Source organism: Tenrec ecaudatus, chromosome 5 (assembly GCF_050624435.1).
Source record: "Tenrec ecaudatus isolate mTenEca1 chromosome 5, mTenEca1.hap1, whole genome shotgun sequence".
Taxonomy (NCBI): domain Eukaryota; kingdom Metazoa; phylum Chordata; class Mammalia; order Afrosoricida; family Tenrecidae; genus Tenrec; species Tenrec ecaudatus.
The window spans coordinates 59,615,846-59,634,936 of NC_134534.1; the positions used below are offsets into that span (position 1 = coordinate 59,615,846).

At 36.4% G+C, this 19,091-nt stretch overlaps 1 protein-coding gene across 1 annotated transcript in view; it reads right to left on the reverse strand.

Moving 5' to 3' along the window:
• Positions 1-777: 777 nt before the first annotated feature.
• ZC2HC1A (zinc finger C2HC-type containing 1A) overlaps positions 778-19,091 on the reverse strand; it is a 56,850-nt gene continuing 38,536 nt past the window's right edge. Inside the window, exons 8-9 of the mRNA XM_075549542.1 lie at positions 10,177-10,284; positions 778-4,986 (exon numbers count right to left, since the gene is read on the reverse strand). Of these exons, the coding sequence (XP_075405657.1) occupies positions 4,821-4,986; positions 10,177-10,284 (274 nt within the window). The 3' untranslated portion in view covers positions 778-4,820. The remainder of the gene's footprint in view (positions 4,987-10,176; positions 10,285-19,091) is intronic.

Consider the following 19,091-nt stretch of genomic DNA (forward strand, 5'->3'; position numbering starts at 1 on the left):
GACAAAGTCCAGCCAACATGCTCCTTACAAGTGTTCGTCTCACGAATTCTGGACACGTAAACAATCTGATCAACTTAACCACCACCACCACCACCACCACCTAACAACCGGATCATATTTCCACTAGTGAAAAAAGGTTTACAATTTTAAAAATTTAAATATTACTAATATTCATCACTAGCTAATTGTCATTAAACTTTTTATCTAGCAATATCTGTTTGCCACGAATATAGATGTTAGTTGTTTTCCAATGCTAATCTTCATTGACTATGAAGAGAATGCTTCTGTATATTAAAAATCGTGTAGGAAAGACATACGTATAATAAAGGTATAATTTGTAATTCTTTAAAGCTCTGATAATCTTAAGTCCAGCAAAATAGCAATAACTTGTTCCAAAAGCCAACGCTTGAAGAGAAAATCTGACAATATAACCTAACTTCCTCTTAGAAAAATCTGCATCTTTAATTTTAAATATTTAGTGGGGAGGGAGGGGGGAAAGGAGGAGCTGATATTAAGGGCTCAAGTAGAAAGTAAATGTTTTGAGAATGATGACAACAAATGTACAAATGTTCTTGACACAATGGACATATGTATGCATTGTGTTAAGAACTGCATGAGTCCCCAATAAAATGATTTAAATATATATGTGTGTGTGTTCCTTTCTATATACAGTTGGCTAAAAGTCATTAATGACACCAGTTAGCATTTTTATGCATGTTTTTATTAAACAGTTTCAAAATGTGATTTAAAAAAATGTAGAGGATGAGAGACAACACTAGTCACAATAATCTTATGTTAACTGTTTTCAGAATAATATATAAGGGATTTTTACATTTTAGATTCAAGTTTAAAATAATTTCTTATTCTACAACACAATTACTTTTGAAAATAAATAATAAAGGATGCATAGATCTAATAAAATATCTTAAAACTTGAATGATTACGCAAGAAGCCAATGTGAGGATATTGTGAAAGTAATATAAAAATGCATTTAGATACATTGTCACACATGCTTCAAGATTCATAAATACTTCATCTATTTAACGGTTATAATGATCTCTGGGATCAGGAATTGGGTAATTCCTTAACAATTCATTTTCTTAGGAATACCTTTAAACATTTGCTACTGTAAAATTTATTGAGAACAATCCTGTGCCAGTTTAATTAATTTCAACTCATTTATCTACTCCTTTCACAAAATCACGCAGCCTTAAAAATCATGTGGCCTGTAAGTCCTAAAGTTTAATATTCCTCTTCATGAGTCATAACAGGACAAAACCAGCAATGATTAAAATGGCATTCTAGTATATACATTAGTCATTTGAATTGATTACAGCTTATTCTAGTTGTTGGAACAATTTGATTTGATTATTTTCTTAACCCATATGATTGAAAAACAATGAGAAATAAATAAACTAAAAACATTTAACAAAAAGTTAGAAGAGTAATAAGGTACAGTAGAACCCCAGACCTTGACGCTAACCCATTCTAGGAGCATCGAGATGTGATGCAGTTGAGTTCCGAATCAATTTTTCCCATAAGAAATAACCGAAAACGGATTAATCCATTCTCAACCACCAACTTTTTACCCTAACCTTGCCTTTTTATACAAAACATGACACATAAACTCCAAAGTAAATAAGTTCAGAGTTAAATAATATAATTTAAATAAGAAACACAACATTTAAAAGTTTTTAACAACTACAATGTGGCCCATACCACACTGATTGACGAGGATCTGAACTGTGGACATGGATGTGGAGAGGACGGATAGAGAGAGTCAATTTCTGGAAGGGGAATCCCCTTCCATTAAAAATCAACTGGTAGCTTCTTTTCGGGTTATTCCCCTTCTTTGCCTTTTTTTCTTTAGGACCTGATTGGCTTTCTCTTAAAAAAAAAAAAAATCTATCTAATGTGGTCTGCTGTTGGCATATCCTTAACTGTTTTCTAAAAGGGCTGACTAAATTATTATCAACAATATCAATAACATGGTTAACCAGTTCCTTATCATGATGGTTCTTTTCAAAAATCTTCTTAGGACCAATATTTTCTATCTATAACCAGGACAACATGCCACAAAAACTAAGAAAATTATAGCAAAACCCTTGGAACACAGCCGTAAAAGGTTTAAACAACGCATACTAACAACACCAACTAACATTGAGTGACTAAAACACCAACTGCTTTTATTTATAAAAATCATATGCGTTGGGTTGGATTCTGATGTTGTGTTCAAATTCCAATACAAAATTTTCTCGACATTTTGCGTCGAAATCCAATTATGTTGAGTTCTGATGCAGTCGAGTACCGGGGTTCTACTGTCTATTAGATAACAATTCCCACTACCTCTAGTCTACACAACCTGCCAAAACTTTAAACACACACACAAAAACAACCTAATCATTAATGAAATTATAAAGTATAAGCATAAATAAATGAGAACATTCTAAATCACAAATTTCTGTTGATCCTTACAACTGATTATAAACATAAACAGGAAGTTACTAATTGTCTAAAATATAAAGGAAGTTTGTTCTTTAAAAATAATATACACGCTCTTAGGTTTGAACAGAAATCACTACAGAATCCTTGAATTTGGATACACAAGCAATCAAAAAGATTATTACTAAGAAGTGCATGACATTTTGAGTGCCAATGGCAGCCGTATATAAACCACAGATGTGTGAATGGATTTCGGGATTGCACTTCATTCTAGCCCGTCTCAGAGCAGTTAGTTCTTATGACAGGGCCCTGCTTGATGCTCACGCTCATTCAGAAACTACGCGGGCTATGGTTGTTATAGCACAGTGTAGTGAAGAAACTCAACGACATCTGCCATCAGTAAAGTGTCTGCGGTTTTAGATGGCTGCTTATCATGGAAGGGAGGTGTCAACAAAGTCCACATGGAAGAAGCACAGCAACCAGCATGATCCAAGGATTACAAATAATGTAATCCAAATCTAAAGAAAGGAATGGTATCTGAGATTAAACTGTGAACACCTGGTTTGCAGGTGACTCGGGAGGACCGTGGAAGACCCAAATCCATTGGCAGGGTCCACCCATGAGTTAAGCCTCTGTTGAACCCCCCCATTATCACCGAGGGCTGTGAGTAACCCTGTTATCCAACAGAGAACATAGGAAAGTTGATTATGTCAGAAATAATATCACTTGATCTCCCTTTTGATTCATGTTAAAGCTGTTTCCATTTTTTTTTAAAGTGACAGGAAATATATGTGAATTAAGATGGGAATAATTTTGCTATCACACAGAATGCACTAAGAAGGGGATTGTTGCAGATGCAGCTAAGTTAGAATTAGCACTCCATCTTTTGGTCTGTGAAAATATTTTCTGCTTTCTTTTCGACTAAGGTTTTTGTTTTACATTGTTGTTGTTAGCTTTAGAAGCTCCATTTTCTGTGTGTGAAATCCAGGATGGGTGAGCCTCTTAGGGGAAGGGAAGTTTGGGGGAAATGAGGAGAGAACAGCAAGAATGAAGAAAATGTTCTAAAACTGATTGTGATTATTGTACAACTATTCTTGATGTGACTGAACTACTGAATTTTATAATGTGTGAACTATAAGCCAATAAAACTGTTGGGGGTAAAAGCTGGATACTGGTCAAAGTTAAGGGCAAACTATAGTGAAATGTTTGCAAATATTAAATGGTATAAACCAACTACACATTATAACAATACATATTTCAATGACTTTTTATTGTGACATAAGTGATGTTTCAACATTAAGCACTACAGAAGAAAATATGGGTAGAGAAAATGAGATATTCTGTTAACTTTCCTATAGCCACTCTAACTGTTCTTCAAGGGACTCAAATTCATACACTTTTTACCTGTGTGCCCTGTACTAACAACTAATACCCACAATAATTATTTATCAACAGAGGTGGCTGTTAAAATAATTTCTTCTAAATTCAGCCCTAAAGAAAGAAAATGTATTTCAACATCTAAGAAGGAGTTCGAAAGAAATATGCAATGTACATTAAATTAACTTCAAATTTTGCACACACAAAAAGTAGCTGTATTGCATCACTATGACTCAGACAGAAGGTTATGGGGTAGTAGGAAAAATATGAAATTTGGAGACACAATTGAAAGTAAAAAAGAATTTATGTTTAACTCTTACAGTAATGGAAAATTATTTCTACTTAGAATAAGATACATTTGTATTTCCATTTATCTTAAAAAAAAGTACATAATTATATTTTCAAAAATATGTGTGATAATATTTAAATAATGCACTAAGTAAATGATAACAGATTTTTTCTCTCCTTTTTAAAGATTTATAAAATTAAGTGTTCAAGATCTCTGCAGGAAGAAAATCTCACATGACTAATTGTGACTAAAAGTATTATCTTCAAGTACAAAATTCCAAATCCCGTCCTATTATAATACTATCCAATGATAGGCACCAATTTGAAAAAAAAAATTATTGTGATGTTTTTGCTGAAGGTTAAATCATCCTAAAGGCTAAAGGGCCAAGTATTAACATTTGCATTTGTGGAAGTTTACTTATTATGCTTTCACACCATCACCAAGAAATCAAAAATGAAGTTATGATTTCATATGAAATTATTTTCTGACATGTATGTGAACGTATAATTGAATGGCACAGAATGAAGTATCAGATATTTATTATATATAATATATATACACATATATATATACACACATGACATAGCCAAAGAATTATGCTCCAAAAATTACTGGAAAAGGTATTTTGAATATTTTAGCACAAAATTAACTACTGGAAGTGCTCTAGCATCCATGTAACTCTAGACATGTAACTCAGGACCTTGGATCTTGTTCACAGAACCATTCTTCGAATACCACATTCACAGCAGAACTTTGCCCATTCTACAGGGTATTTGGTCCCACATTCGTGGCAGAATTTTGGTAAGTGTCCAGATGAATTTCCTTCACAGCTTTTCATGTTTCCACCATTAAGGGAAGACAGGTAGTCTCCATCTGGCCTAAAGAAGTCCAGAAACAAAGTGGAAAACAAAGCACACATGAGTAGTTTTCAACCCCTCGGTTTGGGTACAGGAGGTAATACTAAGTATAATCAAAAGCTTACTTACACTTATTTTTAATATACTTCTGGTTCAGATTGAAAAAAATAAATGTTTTCACTAGCCTTTTATTAGGAGGATTTTTCCATTCGGAGGATTTTCATGACCAAATGCAGCCACGCTTTCCATCTGCTCTACGTTGTAGCCCTTTACTACAGATCCGCCCTGATCATAAGATCCATTTAATAATATTACTCTTCTCTGAAATTACTGCCATAATATAAATATATTCAACAAGACCTTGTGGACACCCTGAAGCATGAGTTGGTAAACAAAATCTCTCCATGAAGGTAAAACAGATTCTAGAAATATGTACTTTAAGGTGGGTTTAGGGACAGATGTTTGATAGTATTAGAGTCCTATTACAGTAGACAGGAACGGAGTAAGTACAGATTTTACTGATGAAACATTTAACTACTTGTACACAGAGAACACCAGAACGATATTAGAATGTGTTTTATTGAGTATGCCAAGGCATTTGACTACATGGACCACAATAAACTACGGATAACCTTGAGAAGAATGAGCATTCCACAGCACTTGATTGTGCTCATTTGGCATTTATATACCGATCAAGAGGCAGGTATGGGAACAGAACAAGGGAATATCGCATGGTTTAAAATCAGGAACAGTGTGTGCATGGGGGCTTGTATCCCTCTCACTATAGTTGTTCAAACTGTATGCTGAGCAAATAATCAGAAAAGCTGGCTTATATGAAGAAGAAGGTGGCATCAAAATTGGAGAAAGGTTTATTAACAACCTGCACCATGCAGGTGACCCACCTTGCTTGCTGAAAGGAAGAATAATGTGAGACACCTGCTGATGATCAAGGATTGCAGTCTTCAGTGTGAATTATGACTCAATGTTAGGAAGACTAAAATCCTTCTAATCGGACTGATAGGTAACACCATGATAAATGGAGAACAGCTTTAAGTTTTCAAGGATTTTGTCTGGATGGGATCCACAATCAATGCTCAAGGAAGCAACAGTCAAGACATCGAGAGATGCATTGTATTGGATTAATCTGCTACACAAGTCCTCTTTAAAGTATTGGAAAGTAAGGTTACTTTGAGAACTAAAGTGCATCTGATACAAGTTAAAGGCATGGGAAAGTTGGATACTGAATAAAGAAGGCTTAAGAATAATATTAAGGTGGTGGAAGGACCTTGGGCCTCTACTCAAACACTCCGTCTATGCATGAATACTTTCTTTTATTAAATTGGAACTCTATGATGCTCACTCTCCCGACACAACTGCTGGAGCCAAAGTGGGTGAACAAGTAAATGTGGTGAAGAAAGCTGATGGAGCCCAGCTATCAAAAGAGATAGTGACTGGGGTCTTAAAGGCTTGAAGATAAACAAGCAGCCATCTAGGTCAGAAGCAACAAAGTCCACATGGAAGAACACACCAGCCTGTGTGATCGAGTGGTCCCGAAGGGATCATTTATCAGGCATCAAAGAACAAAAAATCGTATCATTGACTGCACACCTCCATGATAGGATCGCTGAAGACAAATGGGTGCATAAGCAAATGTGGTGAAGAAAGCTGATGGTGCCCGGCTATCAAAAGAGATAGTGTCTGGGGTCTTAAAGGCTTGAAGGTGAACAAGCGGCCATCTAATTCAGAAGCAAAAAACCCACATAGAAGAAGCACACCAGCTAGTGCGATCACAAGGTGTCAAAGGGACCAGGGACCAGGTATAAGGCATCATGCAAAAAAAAAGATATATGTGTGTATATGTGTATATATGTGTATATATATGTGTATGTGTGTGTGTGTATATATATATACCATATTGAATGAAGGGGGAAGTGCAGAGTGGAGACCCAAGGCCCAAGTGCCGGCCAATGGAGATCCCCTCATAGAGGGGTTTAGGAGAGGAGATGGGTTAATTAGGGTGCGAGGTAGTACCGATGAAGAACACAGCTTTCCCCAAGATCCTGGATGCTTCCTCCCCCCAACTACCATGATCCGAATTCTACCTTGCAGGGTTGGATAGGGCAGAGGTTGTACACTGGTGCATATGGGGGCTGGAGCCACAGGGAATCCAGGGTGGATGATACCTTCAGGACCAAGGGTGTGAGGGGCAATGCTGGGAGAGTGGAGGGTGAGTGGGTTGGAAAGGGGGAACTGATTACAAGGATCCACATGTGACCTACTCCCTGGGAGAGGGACAGCAGAGAAGGGGGGGAAGGGAGACTCCAGATAGGGCAAGATATGACAAAATAACGATGTATTAATTACCAAGGGTACATGAGGGAGGGGGGAGCAGGGAGGGAGGGGAATAAAAAAAAGAGGACCTGATGCAAAGGGCTTAAGTGGAGAGCAAATGCTTTGAGAATGATTGGGGCAGGGAATGTGAGGATGTGCTTTATACAATTGATGTATGTATATGTATGGATTGTGATAAGAGTTGTATGAGTCCCTAATAAAATGTAAAAAAGAAAAGAAAAAAAAAGAAAGAAAAGAAAATGATTAGGGCAAAGAATGTACAGATATGCTTTATACAATTGATGTATGTATATGTATGGACTGTGATAAGAGTTGTATGAGCCCCTAATAAATTGTTTAAAAAATAAATAAATAAAAATAAAACAAAAAAAGTAGAAACAACTAAAGTACAACAAAAAATGAATGGATAAATAAAATATGGTGCATACATACTAAAAAAAAAAAAGAATAATCAATGTCTTTGGTGCCCTAATCAATGGTGCCGGTGAAGAATTTTAAAATTACCAGAGAATGCCAAAAGAACAAACAAATCCATCTTGGAAGAAGGACAGCCAGAATGCTCTTTAGAGGAGAGAAGAGTGGGATTTCCTCTCATGTACTTTGAGCATGCTGTCCAGAGACCAGTCCCTGGAGCAGGGCGTCGTGCTTGGTCCAGCAGAGGGGCAGTGCGAAAGGGAAGCCCTCCAGGAGAGGGACTGTCGAGTGGCTACAACAGTGGGCTCAAACATAAGGACTGTGATGATGGCCCAGGACCCGGCACCTAACAACACAGACAGAGAGAAGTGGGACTTGTGGTAGCAGCATTACATTTCCTTCTCAAAAAGCAGTTAGAAAGGGAACCTGGAGAATTCTTTCATGAAAGCAGCTTAGGGTGCTTTCAAAATGAAAGTGTCACTAGACTTTCTTATAAAACTCCAAAAGTCACTGAGGTGAAAATAAGGTCAAGTGCTAGCATTTTATGTGCTACACTTGTGTCCTCTCCTATTAGCTCAACAACAGAGTCACAGAGTTGCTGAAGCAAGGGGCAGACGTCTCTGGTGTGGATAAATTATAGCTATCACTATAATTCCTTCAACCCATAAAAAAAGACAGTAATGAACTAGGAGACAACCACAGTCAAGGAAGAATGCCAAAGGGAAATAAACTAAATTTGTTGTCTTACAAATAAACCCATTATTTCAGTATTCCTCTTTGGTTCTTTTAAAAGTAGAAGATACAAAATAACAAAACTCACTGTCATCGAGTCGATTCAAACAAAGCAACCCTAAATAGTTTCAGGGACTATACATTTTATGGGAAAAGAGTCTTTCTTCCTTAGAAAGGCTAGGAAGCTTAAATAACTGACTTTGTAGTTGGCAGCCCAATGGCTTGTCATTATTAGTTATTTCAATTTACTCTCATTGACTATTTCAAACACACCTACTTTCTAGTTTGGTTTGGACCATTTTAATACCTTCAATCATGAACATGCCATTCTTTTCTGCTAGTCCACGTTCAATATTGATGGCTTATTTATTTGTGTAGTGTAGAATCTCCTTGTATGTATGCTCTGTAATTTGGAACTGTGAGCTCGTGTTTCTTGGATGCATCTGGTGGAAAGCCTGAGTTGAGAGAATTTCACACCAAATAGAAGCAGCTTTTGTTTCTAAGAAGCTCCGAGCCCAAGAACATTTTAATTTGTCTTCCAATTAAGAACTGCATTTTCGATCCTTAACCTTGTGGGCTGGTTAACCTGCAGTTAAGAACTATTGGGGGGAACGCTTACATTGCTTGGTGGATTTTCTTTTTCCTTCGTTATAACTGAGGGATAATTCTTGCGTATTGTTAGAAAAACATGAATAAATCTTTTTCTCCTTTTCTCTGAAAATTAACTTCTTTGCTTTGTTTCAATAAAACTTAAAAGTGCAATGCCAGTTGTGTCTCCAGGCAAATAACAGGGGACTTTAGACGGTTGGTGGAAAAATGAAATGAAGAGTGAATGGAATTTTCCTATGGTTTTCTTGAAGGACCCTTGTACAGCCTTGATGTGACCTGGAAGCTATGTCTATGAGACTGGGTAATAAGAGGTAATGACTCTTTTTTTTGTACACAGATTTTCTAATTGACTCCACACCCGCTTATAAGAACTTTCAGACCTACATAGGCATTTATTTGGAGAGCCAGAGAAGCTGCAGGACGGCTACAAGGACATCACGAAGGAGAAATGCTTGCTACTGCCCTTATTTCCTCTAACTCGGCGGTTCTCAACCAGGGGGTCATGACCCCTTTGGGGACCCTTTTTATAGGGGTTGCCCGATTCTTAACAGTAGCAAAATTACAGTGATGAAGTAGCAATGAAAATAATCTTATGGTTGGGGGGACACCACAACAGGAGGAACAGTGTTGTAGGGTCATGCCATTAAGTCTGATGTATTACAGTCACACAAGTCTCTCTAAGTGAGCTTACGATGATTACTCCTTGGTGAATGTAGAGTAAGAGGCATGGAGAGTGGGGGTGATAGGAAAGTTCAGTTACTAATGCTCTAGTTCGTACAAGTCCAAGAACTTCTCTCTCCTACAATGACCTTACTATACAATCTTCTAACTGTGACAGTCAACCAAAAGCCGAAAATACATCTGCAGTTAGTGTTAATTTACCAATCTCATCTCTTTAACTTCCTTTACATGGTTGTTCCCCGACTCTTTTGACAGCTCAGCTATGCATTCACGCTGTCTCTGAGCATTAGCTATAAAGATATGGGAGAAAGGCATGCATTTCTGAACGAACATCCTTCAGTATCATAGGAGACAGACGGGTACCACTTTGACAAGCAAACCTTTGTACTGCAGTGAGGACGACAGAAAGCCGCACGGACATACCTGCTCCCGTAGGTCTCCGTGTATGTTTTCCTTTTGCTTGTTGGCACTCCAGAGGCAGGAATTTTTGCCAGACTAGGTGGTGTGGAATTTCGAGATTTGATGTTACCTCTAGAACAGAGAAAGAGTAAACATATTAACTTTTATTTCTCCATTTGCTTTTTTGTATAACTAGAAAAAAAATCGTATGTTAAAAGTTCAATCGAAGACTAATACTTATTTTAAGTTTGAAAACATGTAGTTAATACCAAAAATAAACTAAGGCACTTTGCACAAATTAACATTATCCTGAAGATATATAAAATTAAAATACATAAACATTAAATTTTAAGTTACTACTACTACTAAAAGATCTCAAATTTTAATAATAAAGAAATCTTTTAATTCTCTTCAAATAAATGTTTCATAGTTGTCTATATGTAATTGCTAAATAATATAGGAAACAGGTTTTGTTGTTATTCAATCTTATAAGAAATGGCTAAAAACCCAGCTTAACCAAATATTTAAATTAAAATATATATATATGTTAAATAAACATACTTTATTTATTCATAAACCACAGTAATCAGGATACTGCAGTTTTGTTCATTAGAGATTTCATTTCACCAACACAGCCTAGACCATTTGGTATCAGTAGAGGAGGCATTTGGGTTGGATTACTGTTCAACTCCTTGAGACTATTTAGGAATAAAAAAAAAAGTTAAGAGAAACAGGAAAGAGTTCAAAAAGTTTCTGGTCTGGGAAAATTCTACTTACTTTTACTTCAACTTTTCCACAAACACATTCTGAAGTTCCCTCACATATGGATCACATGGGATGCAAATGGATCTGGTTTCAAATCCCAACAGCCAAAGACCAACTGGGATAATGGTCAACCTTTATGAAACCAACTTATTTTATAGGGATGTGAATGTATAAAAAGTATAATTTATGTAAAATATTTGGTTAATTGCTGATGATCCTATAATTGTTGCCACTGCCATTATTACAAGAGGGAATTTCTACAACAGGCCTATGATTTGCTGTATCTAATTGCCTTTTCGACATTGACTTATTTAAAACTTGAAATAATTTGGCACATATGAGGCAAAGACTGCTTAGGTAACTTACCCACAATGACACAACTGGTATATTCTGGGGTTCAAATGGTAACTAAAGCATAGCTCCCTTACATCAGTCAAATCTTCATTTCATAGTTAAGCAATATTATGTTAGCTTAAATAGGCAAAATACTTTTAAAGAATTTCGGTACTTTAGATTGGAAGTTCTTCAACTGTGGCTGAAATACTACCTCTTCAATTTATTTAGCAAAGTTGTAGAGTGTAGTAATTTTTTAAACATCTACTTACAGAGTCACGAATCTTGGTATCACTGTCAAGTAAGCAGTGAGCTACTAACCAACAAAGGATGGCAGTTCCAATCCACCAGCCACTCCTTGTGAGAAAGATGAGGCTGTGTATTCCCATAGAAATTTATAAAACCTCAGAAAATCTACATAAATATATAAAAGCTGCCATTCAAAGGCAAGTTAGCCTTCAAATGTCATTTCTAAATTTGAAAAGCAAAAATCTTTTCATATGACCTTCATATAGTCAGTGGCAAATCTTCTATAGTGCCTCGGGAACTCACTATTCACAGCTCAAAAATGGGAAATCCCTGGTGAGAGCATCAAAGAGGAAGAGAAAGTACATTTTGGGCTCTGGAATTTAGCATTTTAGAAATGCTATCGTCTTCATATAACATTCAAATAAGCTATAAACACACGCACACACACAAAACTTCACTGTATCAGAAATTATAAATTAATTTGGACAAAATGTTGGGATTTGGAGAAAAATATGATTAGCTATATAAAAAGCTGCCATTAGTAAGTTCTCATCATTTATTTTCCACACATCTTCTAAGAATTTCTAAAGAACTGCTATTACATCTGAATGACATGGACAGTTTTTGAGAATCCGAGGAACCAGCTATCTTATGATTACCTAAAAGCATGTTGCCAGAATCTTCTAAAGTCAACACACTTTTATTCCTGGCCAGAGTCTGAAAATTGCTGCCCAACTCTATAACTAGAATCTGCTCCTCACAGTGAGTAAAGGGTTGACTTTAGAACTGCATGTAACTTGACTTACTACTACTAAGTGTTCCTTTGAGATCAGCTTCAGAGGGCGCAGGTAGTAGCAGAAGGGCCAAGAAAATGGTTCACGGACCAAAGCGTTCCTTCTAGAATTTGTCATTGGTTAAAACTAACACATGGACTTTGGTAAGATCTCTGAGATTTTCCAACCCTTGCATTTATCAATTTTTATACACAGTAAGCAAAATGCTATAGGAGACCTTGTTTAATAGGTTTTGTTTAGACATTTACTTTTCAACTTTAATTCTGTAGTGTTTGATTTCATCATTTTAAAATTAGAGGGCTACACTCAGTATTGGGGCTCAAATCAGCAAAGCTTTGGAGCCTTGTTTTACAAAGTTCAGAAATGACCGCCATGTCAACCTTGCCTGATTATGCGCCAGCTATGATACATAGAGACGGCTGCACAGGCAGTGTGCGTCCTTTCATTATTTACAGAAAACCTGACAATAGTTCTCTGTAGCTAAAGCCTGATGCTCCGTAGAATGAATGCTTTATAAGATTTTCCTGGTTTAAAAAAAAAGTGCCATGTGTTTAGCTAAAAAAAAAAAATCATTGTTGCATAATATGTATGACCTAATATTCCCCTACTCCCCTTTTAAAAAATTCTCCAAAAATAAAAAGTTAATGGAATGTGTCTAAAAATAGCTATATTTAGAGTAGTAAAAATAAAAAATGTTTTAAGGCCTACAATTTTTAGAACTTTTTGATTAAAAATAATTAAATGAAAATATAGGAATGATTACGTTATGGTATCCCAGTATAGAAAAACTTTTAAGGAAATATCTCAAAAAGATCAACCAAGCTGAATTGCAAATACTTACTTGTAAATGGGTAATAACTCATGTCTTTTGATGGCACTGTCTGCCTTTGTATCACTGTCATGCAACCTGTGCACAGCTCTTCCCGTCCGAAGTGGAGGGCCTAACTTGTCCATCTTACTAGTAAAATATATAAAGGTGGACCCATAAGGAGTTTGCTACTATTTGCTACTTTATACAGTTAAGAAAAGTAGAGGAAAAGAAATACTAGGTATTATTCTGACGCATCAGAAATCTATCCCCACCCTTTAATTAAAAGCCCTTATTTCATCACCTATCTGCCAACATATTAATTTCAGAAGAGAATCTTCAGCGTTCACTGAGTATCCTAATTGGACTATGAATGCCACACACCCAGGCTATCTTGCTAGTGTGATGCACACACAAATGCATCATGTACAGCAGGGGACTGGGATCATAAAGACCTTTAGGAGGGAAGGGAAGTCTTTCAAAGCAAATTATTAAAATTGAGTGGAAAATGAGATTCATAAACAATTCAACTACTCCACTTTCCTGAATTCATGGACTCTTTCCTCTTGCTTAGTTTTGTCTTACAACTTCCTCTGCATTTTAAAATTCTGAGTATAAAATATAGAATCAAATAAATATTGTGTTTACATTTCTACCTCACCTGACAAGGCTTATTTCTGAAATCTATCCAAAGAAGGCGTGAAATGTACGCCCCTGTGTGAAACAGTGGAAAGGCATGGATGGTGAGCCTGAAAATCCTCTTGTGAAAATATTACATGAAAGTGTCATTCTTTACCAACATAATACAGGAGCTCCATCTAGAGTTTACTAAGAAAAACTGCAGTTTAAAATTTCTATCTTTTTATATCAACCCAAGCTGAGTCATATATATTCTTACCAACTAAATGTACATCCCCACCAACCAAAATCCACCCATATTAAGTAAAAAGGAAGAAAATTTTTTAAAAAAAATCAGGAGATTTTGAAACGACTACTGCTGGCACCAGGGGCTCTGGTGGCCTACTGGTGACAAGTCGGGCTGCAATCCACAGGCCGCAGTTTGAAGTCAGCAGCATTAGGCTGGAGAAAGAGCCGACTTCCTACGCTGATAAACTGTTTCCGTCTCAGAAGCTCACAGGGGCAGCACTCCTCTGTCCTGAGGGTGAACTGAATTGGCTTTGATGTGATCACTGCTTTTCAACTTTACTAGCATGGTTAGTTGAAGGGCTCCTCTTTAACCACGCATTCTTCCACCTACACGTTTCCTCTAAAAGCCCTGGTGGCGCAGTGTGTTACGCAGTGGGCTACGAACCATAAGGCCAGCAGTTTGAAAACACCAGCTACTTCATGTAGAAAGATGAGGCTTCTACTCCCGTGAAGATTTTACAGTATCTCAAAGCCTAAGTGTAAAACCCCAGAACTACTGAGATAACTGATGAGAAAAGAGAGACAAACTGGAGAATCCTATTGCACGGTACAAACTATCGATTTAATGACGGAAGCACACACAGCAGATAAGAAAATAGATGACTGGGACCTACTAAAAATAAGACGCTTATGTACATCAAATGAATAAAGGGAGAACTGATGAACTGAGAAAGAAATCTATAACAATGACAAAAGACACAAGGGACTGATCTCTTAAAATCTATAAAATACTGCAGTACTGCAATAATAACAAAACAAATAATCTGAAAAAAGCCACAAATAACACAAATAGAAAATTCACAAAAAATTGCATTGAAAAATTTTTTTCACACATGTGAAAAAATTCTCATGATTACTAGCCATCTGGAAGACTGCAAATCAAAACAATGGGATATCTTACAACGTCAGCCAAATTTAAAAATAAGTCAACCACAAATACTGGACAGAGTGAGAGACTGAACTCTCATACGCTGCATGCTGGTGGGTCTGCACATATGCATAGCATCTGTGGAAATTGCTAAGATGCTAACGAAGACAACTTGGAATAGTAATTACACATGACCCAACAATAACTCTGCTGGATATGCTTCCTAAAGAAATAAGAGACATAATACAAACAGACATATGCTCTTCCATGTTCATTGCAGCACTGCTCAGAATAGCAGGAGGTTGGAAATAGGCCAAGAACCAATCACCAGAAGAAGAGATAAATAAACTTTGGTATATACATACAATGGAAAACTATGCACTACTGTAAAAAAAAAAAAAGATGAACTGACAAAGCACTTCATAACAAGTATGGACCTGGAGAACATTATGCTGAGAGAAGTCAGTCAATCATAAAAGGGCAGATATTACATGAGACCACCACTAGAAAGATAAACAGCAAAACAAAGACTAGTGTGGCAAAGGGGCAAGATTGACGGTCCCCAAGGGGCAAGAGAGCAAGTGTGGGAAGATGAACTAATGCTGGTTGACAGGTGTAAACTTGGGAGTAAAGGAGGATGGAAGTACATAAGAGGGAAAAATAATCTCACAGGGGTGGAGGATGGGTGGGATAGAGTACAAGGGTGGGGAATTGATGAATACTTCAAACCGTTGAACAGAATTTATAGTATGAAATTAAAATTGCCCAATTAAAAACAAATACAAAGATTTAGTCTCGGGAAACCCGCTGCCCCACAGGGTGGCTGGGAGTGAGAATGACGCGCTGCCAGTCATTCTGGTCGGTTTTTTGGATGAGCCCTGAGCACCCGCCGCGTCAGGTCCTGTTCTACATTCTGGGGAACCGTGGTGAATAAGGTATACCTCATGCTTGTGGTTTGGGACCTTGGTGTCTAAGATGTGCTCCCCTCTCTAGATTATAAGGATCTCTATCTTCACTTTGAGAACCTTTTAGTGCCCTATGAATTAATGATGGATAACAGTAGATACTCAAGGAAGAATGTGAAATTAAAACAGCCCTCTTACAAGCTGCTGTAAAAGCTGATATTAATACTTTGGTAGTGTTTACACAATGATATAAATATTTTATGATCCTTCACTTTACATATATACATATCACAAGGTCTAAACTGTGACATTAATTTTTTAATAACAAAAGTGTATGGGAAAATTCATATATTTAGAATTTTAACTAACCAGATTTTTCTTTGAGTTTCTTCCTAATTAATATAGGATCAGTAGTCAAAATACTGGCTAGCTTACAAAAGACATCAGTGAATAGGGGAGTAAGGAATAAACACTCTTAGAAAAAGGTTACCAAATTAAATTTACACATTTTTAGCCTGAAATCAGTGTGTCCAGGGGGCTGGTGGGGGAGCGGTTTTAAAGTTGCCTCTGGTGACGGCCCAGCCCTCCCTGGAATCACTGAATCACATGGTATGTAAACTGCAACCAAAACTTTAAATAAAAAAGAATTTTAAAGCATGTATTTTAAAAAGAGATCCCTCTAGCTGTGATACGAAGTATTCAACTTTTACATGAGATATAGCAGGAAGCTCTATTTGAGGAAGGAGATAGGTAATATTTTTTTAAAATTAAGATAATATATCTAATGGGAAAATTAAATATATTCCACATGTAGAAAACACCAAAATTACAGGTTTTGAAACTGCATTAGAAGGTAGATTTCAAGGATGAAGAATTTTTATTTCATCACAAGTGAAGAATTTATAATCAATATCACTGTACTTTTATTCTCCAATAAAATATATATTAATTTTTCCCAAGCTAATACATTTCTACAGATAAACAATTTTACTTTGACCAAGACTTTTCAGTTTAAGATGACTATATGCAGTTGCATATAACTGCTGCAACATGAACAGCATATGAAGAAATATTACTATACATGGCAAAGATAGACCAATCTTAAGTCTGACTTCCGGAGAAAGACAAGGCTTTTTACTCCCATAAATCGTTACAGTCTCAGGCACTAACCAGGGCAGTTGGATCCTTCCTATAGGCTTGCGATGAGTCAGAATCAACTCAATGGAAGTGAGTTTGGTTTGGTTTAAGCCTAACTTGAAATTAACTTAGAAAAGGTTTCTGTTTTACAGTTGATACTCTGAGATTTAATTCACAATAGAAAATAAATCACTCAGTCTGGCTTCCTACGTATCTTGCAAGATTGTGGCATCACAGTTGGTTAAGATACAATAAGGTGGTTTACGAAATAACATGAAGAAATTTTTTCCAAGTGGCATTTTCCATCTGTGGAATTTGCACCTGGGCGGTGCAAATCATGCTTATGTTTGGCTACGAACAAAGACCACAGAGCTCCGATTCACCCACGTGCAGCTTCAAAGAAAGGCCTGCTAATTTATTTGTGGCAAAAAAAAACAACCCACTGAAAATCCTATGCAGATTAGTTCCAACTCTGGCATGCATGTCATACGTAAATTAACTATGTATTTGTTTTCCTTCGTAGTTTATTCAATAGCTATGGTGTCATTCAAAGTTTGAACTCTGCCATTCTCCTTTTTCCTCGGTTTATAAATCAAATACAGACTAATTTGATATCGAAATTACACACAAAGTGATCCCCTCGTCCTCTATTATTACTCATACAGGAAGCCAAGCTGTGCCGTTCTGGGTTGTTGTAGGTCTGTCTCCACATGTATAAAAGCCAAAACCACACCCACTGCCTTAGAGAAGTTTCCAACTCAAAGTGACCTTAGAAGACAGAGTCAAACTGCCCCTGTGAGTTCCCGACTTGACAGAAACAAGTTTGGTTTGGGGTTTTTCATAACAGACGTATGAGAAATGAAATTCAATTAATAAAACACTCCTTAAATGCATTCTGTAGCTGTAGTTTTATCACTTCGCCTACAGCATATCTCCAATGTAAACTGATTTTCAACATATCTGAACAGCAACAAACCTTGTCAATTTTACATTATAGCAACTGAAAAATTCAGCTGAAACATCTACTTCAACTGGCAATTAACCTTTACAAAAACATGATTCTTAAGGCATATGACTGCAAAAACACTGTGACACAATTCAAATGTGGCAACATTTATTTAAAAACTGCATTTCATCACAGGCTTAAAATCCCCTAAGATGAATAAAAATATTCATACTTTAATTCATAGAATAAGAAAGAGAACTGCTTTCACTGCATTAAAATTTTTTCCCATTGTGAATTAGATAAATGTTTACAGAACAGACTAGTTTTCCATGAAAAAATTCGCATATTTTGTTTCACGTCATTGACTGCAATCTCCATAATAATGTAACATCACATATCTCACTTCCTCACTGTGTTTCCTATGCCCATTCTTTTTACCTTCCCTAATCCTTCTGAGTTTTGTCCTGGATAAGTGCTGCCCTTTTGAGCTCAATGACTGATTTCTCTAAACTGTGGGTACTGCCCTAGTATTATTGTCCCCTTATAGAACTACTGGCTGCCTAAAAATTATTAAACGTGAGATATTTTACAAGTGCAAAGATCTTTCTGGAGTATAGCTTCAATATAGCCTAAATATTATACATCATTAGTATAAATGATTAAATCAATCAGAAAAAAAATTTATACATTGAACTTTACCGTATATACTCGAGTATAAGCACCCCGAATTTCAGCGGAGGCACCGAATTTTACCACCAAAACTGCATTAAAATTGTGCTGAAAAACTAGGCTTATACACAAGTATATACGGTAATGATTCCATGCAAGTGAAAAGACTAATTTTAAGAGGTCCTTAATCTCTCTAAGGTTAACCACATGTTTAATTCCACCGTCATTCAATCCTGAATCAACTGTCAGTGTGCCCGCAGTATGCTAGATCTTGCAGTTACATCTGTGAACAAGGCAGATGTAACCTCTGTATTGTGCGGCTTACAATCTAGCAAGGGAAACAGACATTAAGCAAATCATTACATTTCTAATTCTAGAAAAGCAGTAAATAATGACACTAAAAGTATAGTAATGTTCCAGTTTCGTACAGTATTATATTGGCCTGAAGTCCACACCACTACGCTGATCATTGGAAACATTCCCTTCAGGCAAAAGGATCAAACATAAAATGGACAAATAGAATTTTAATAGATACGCT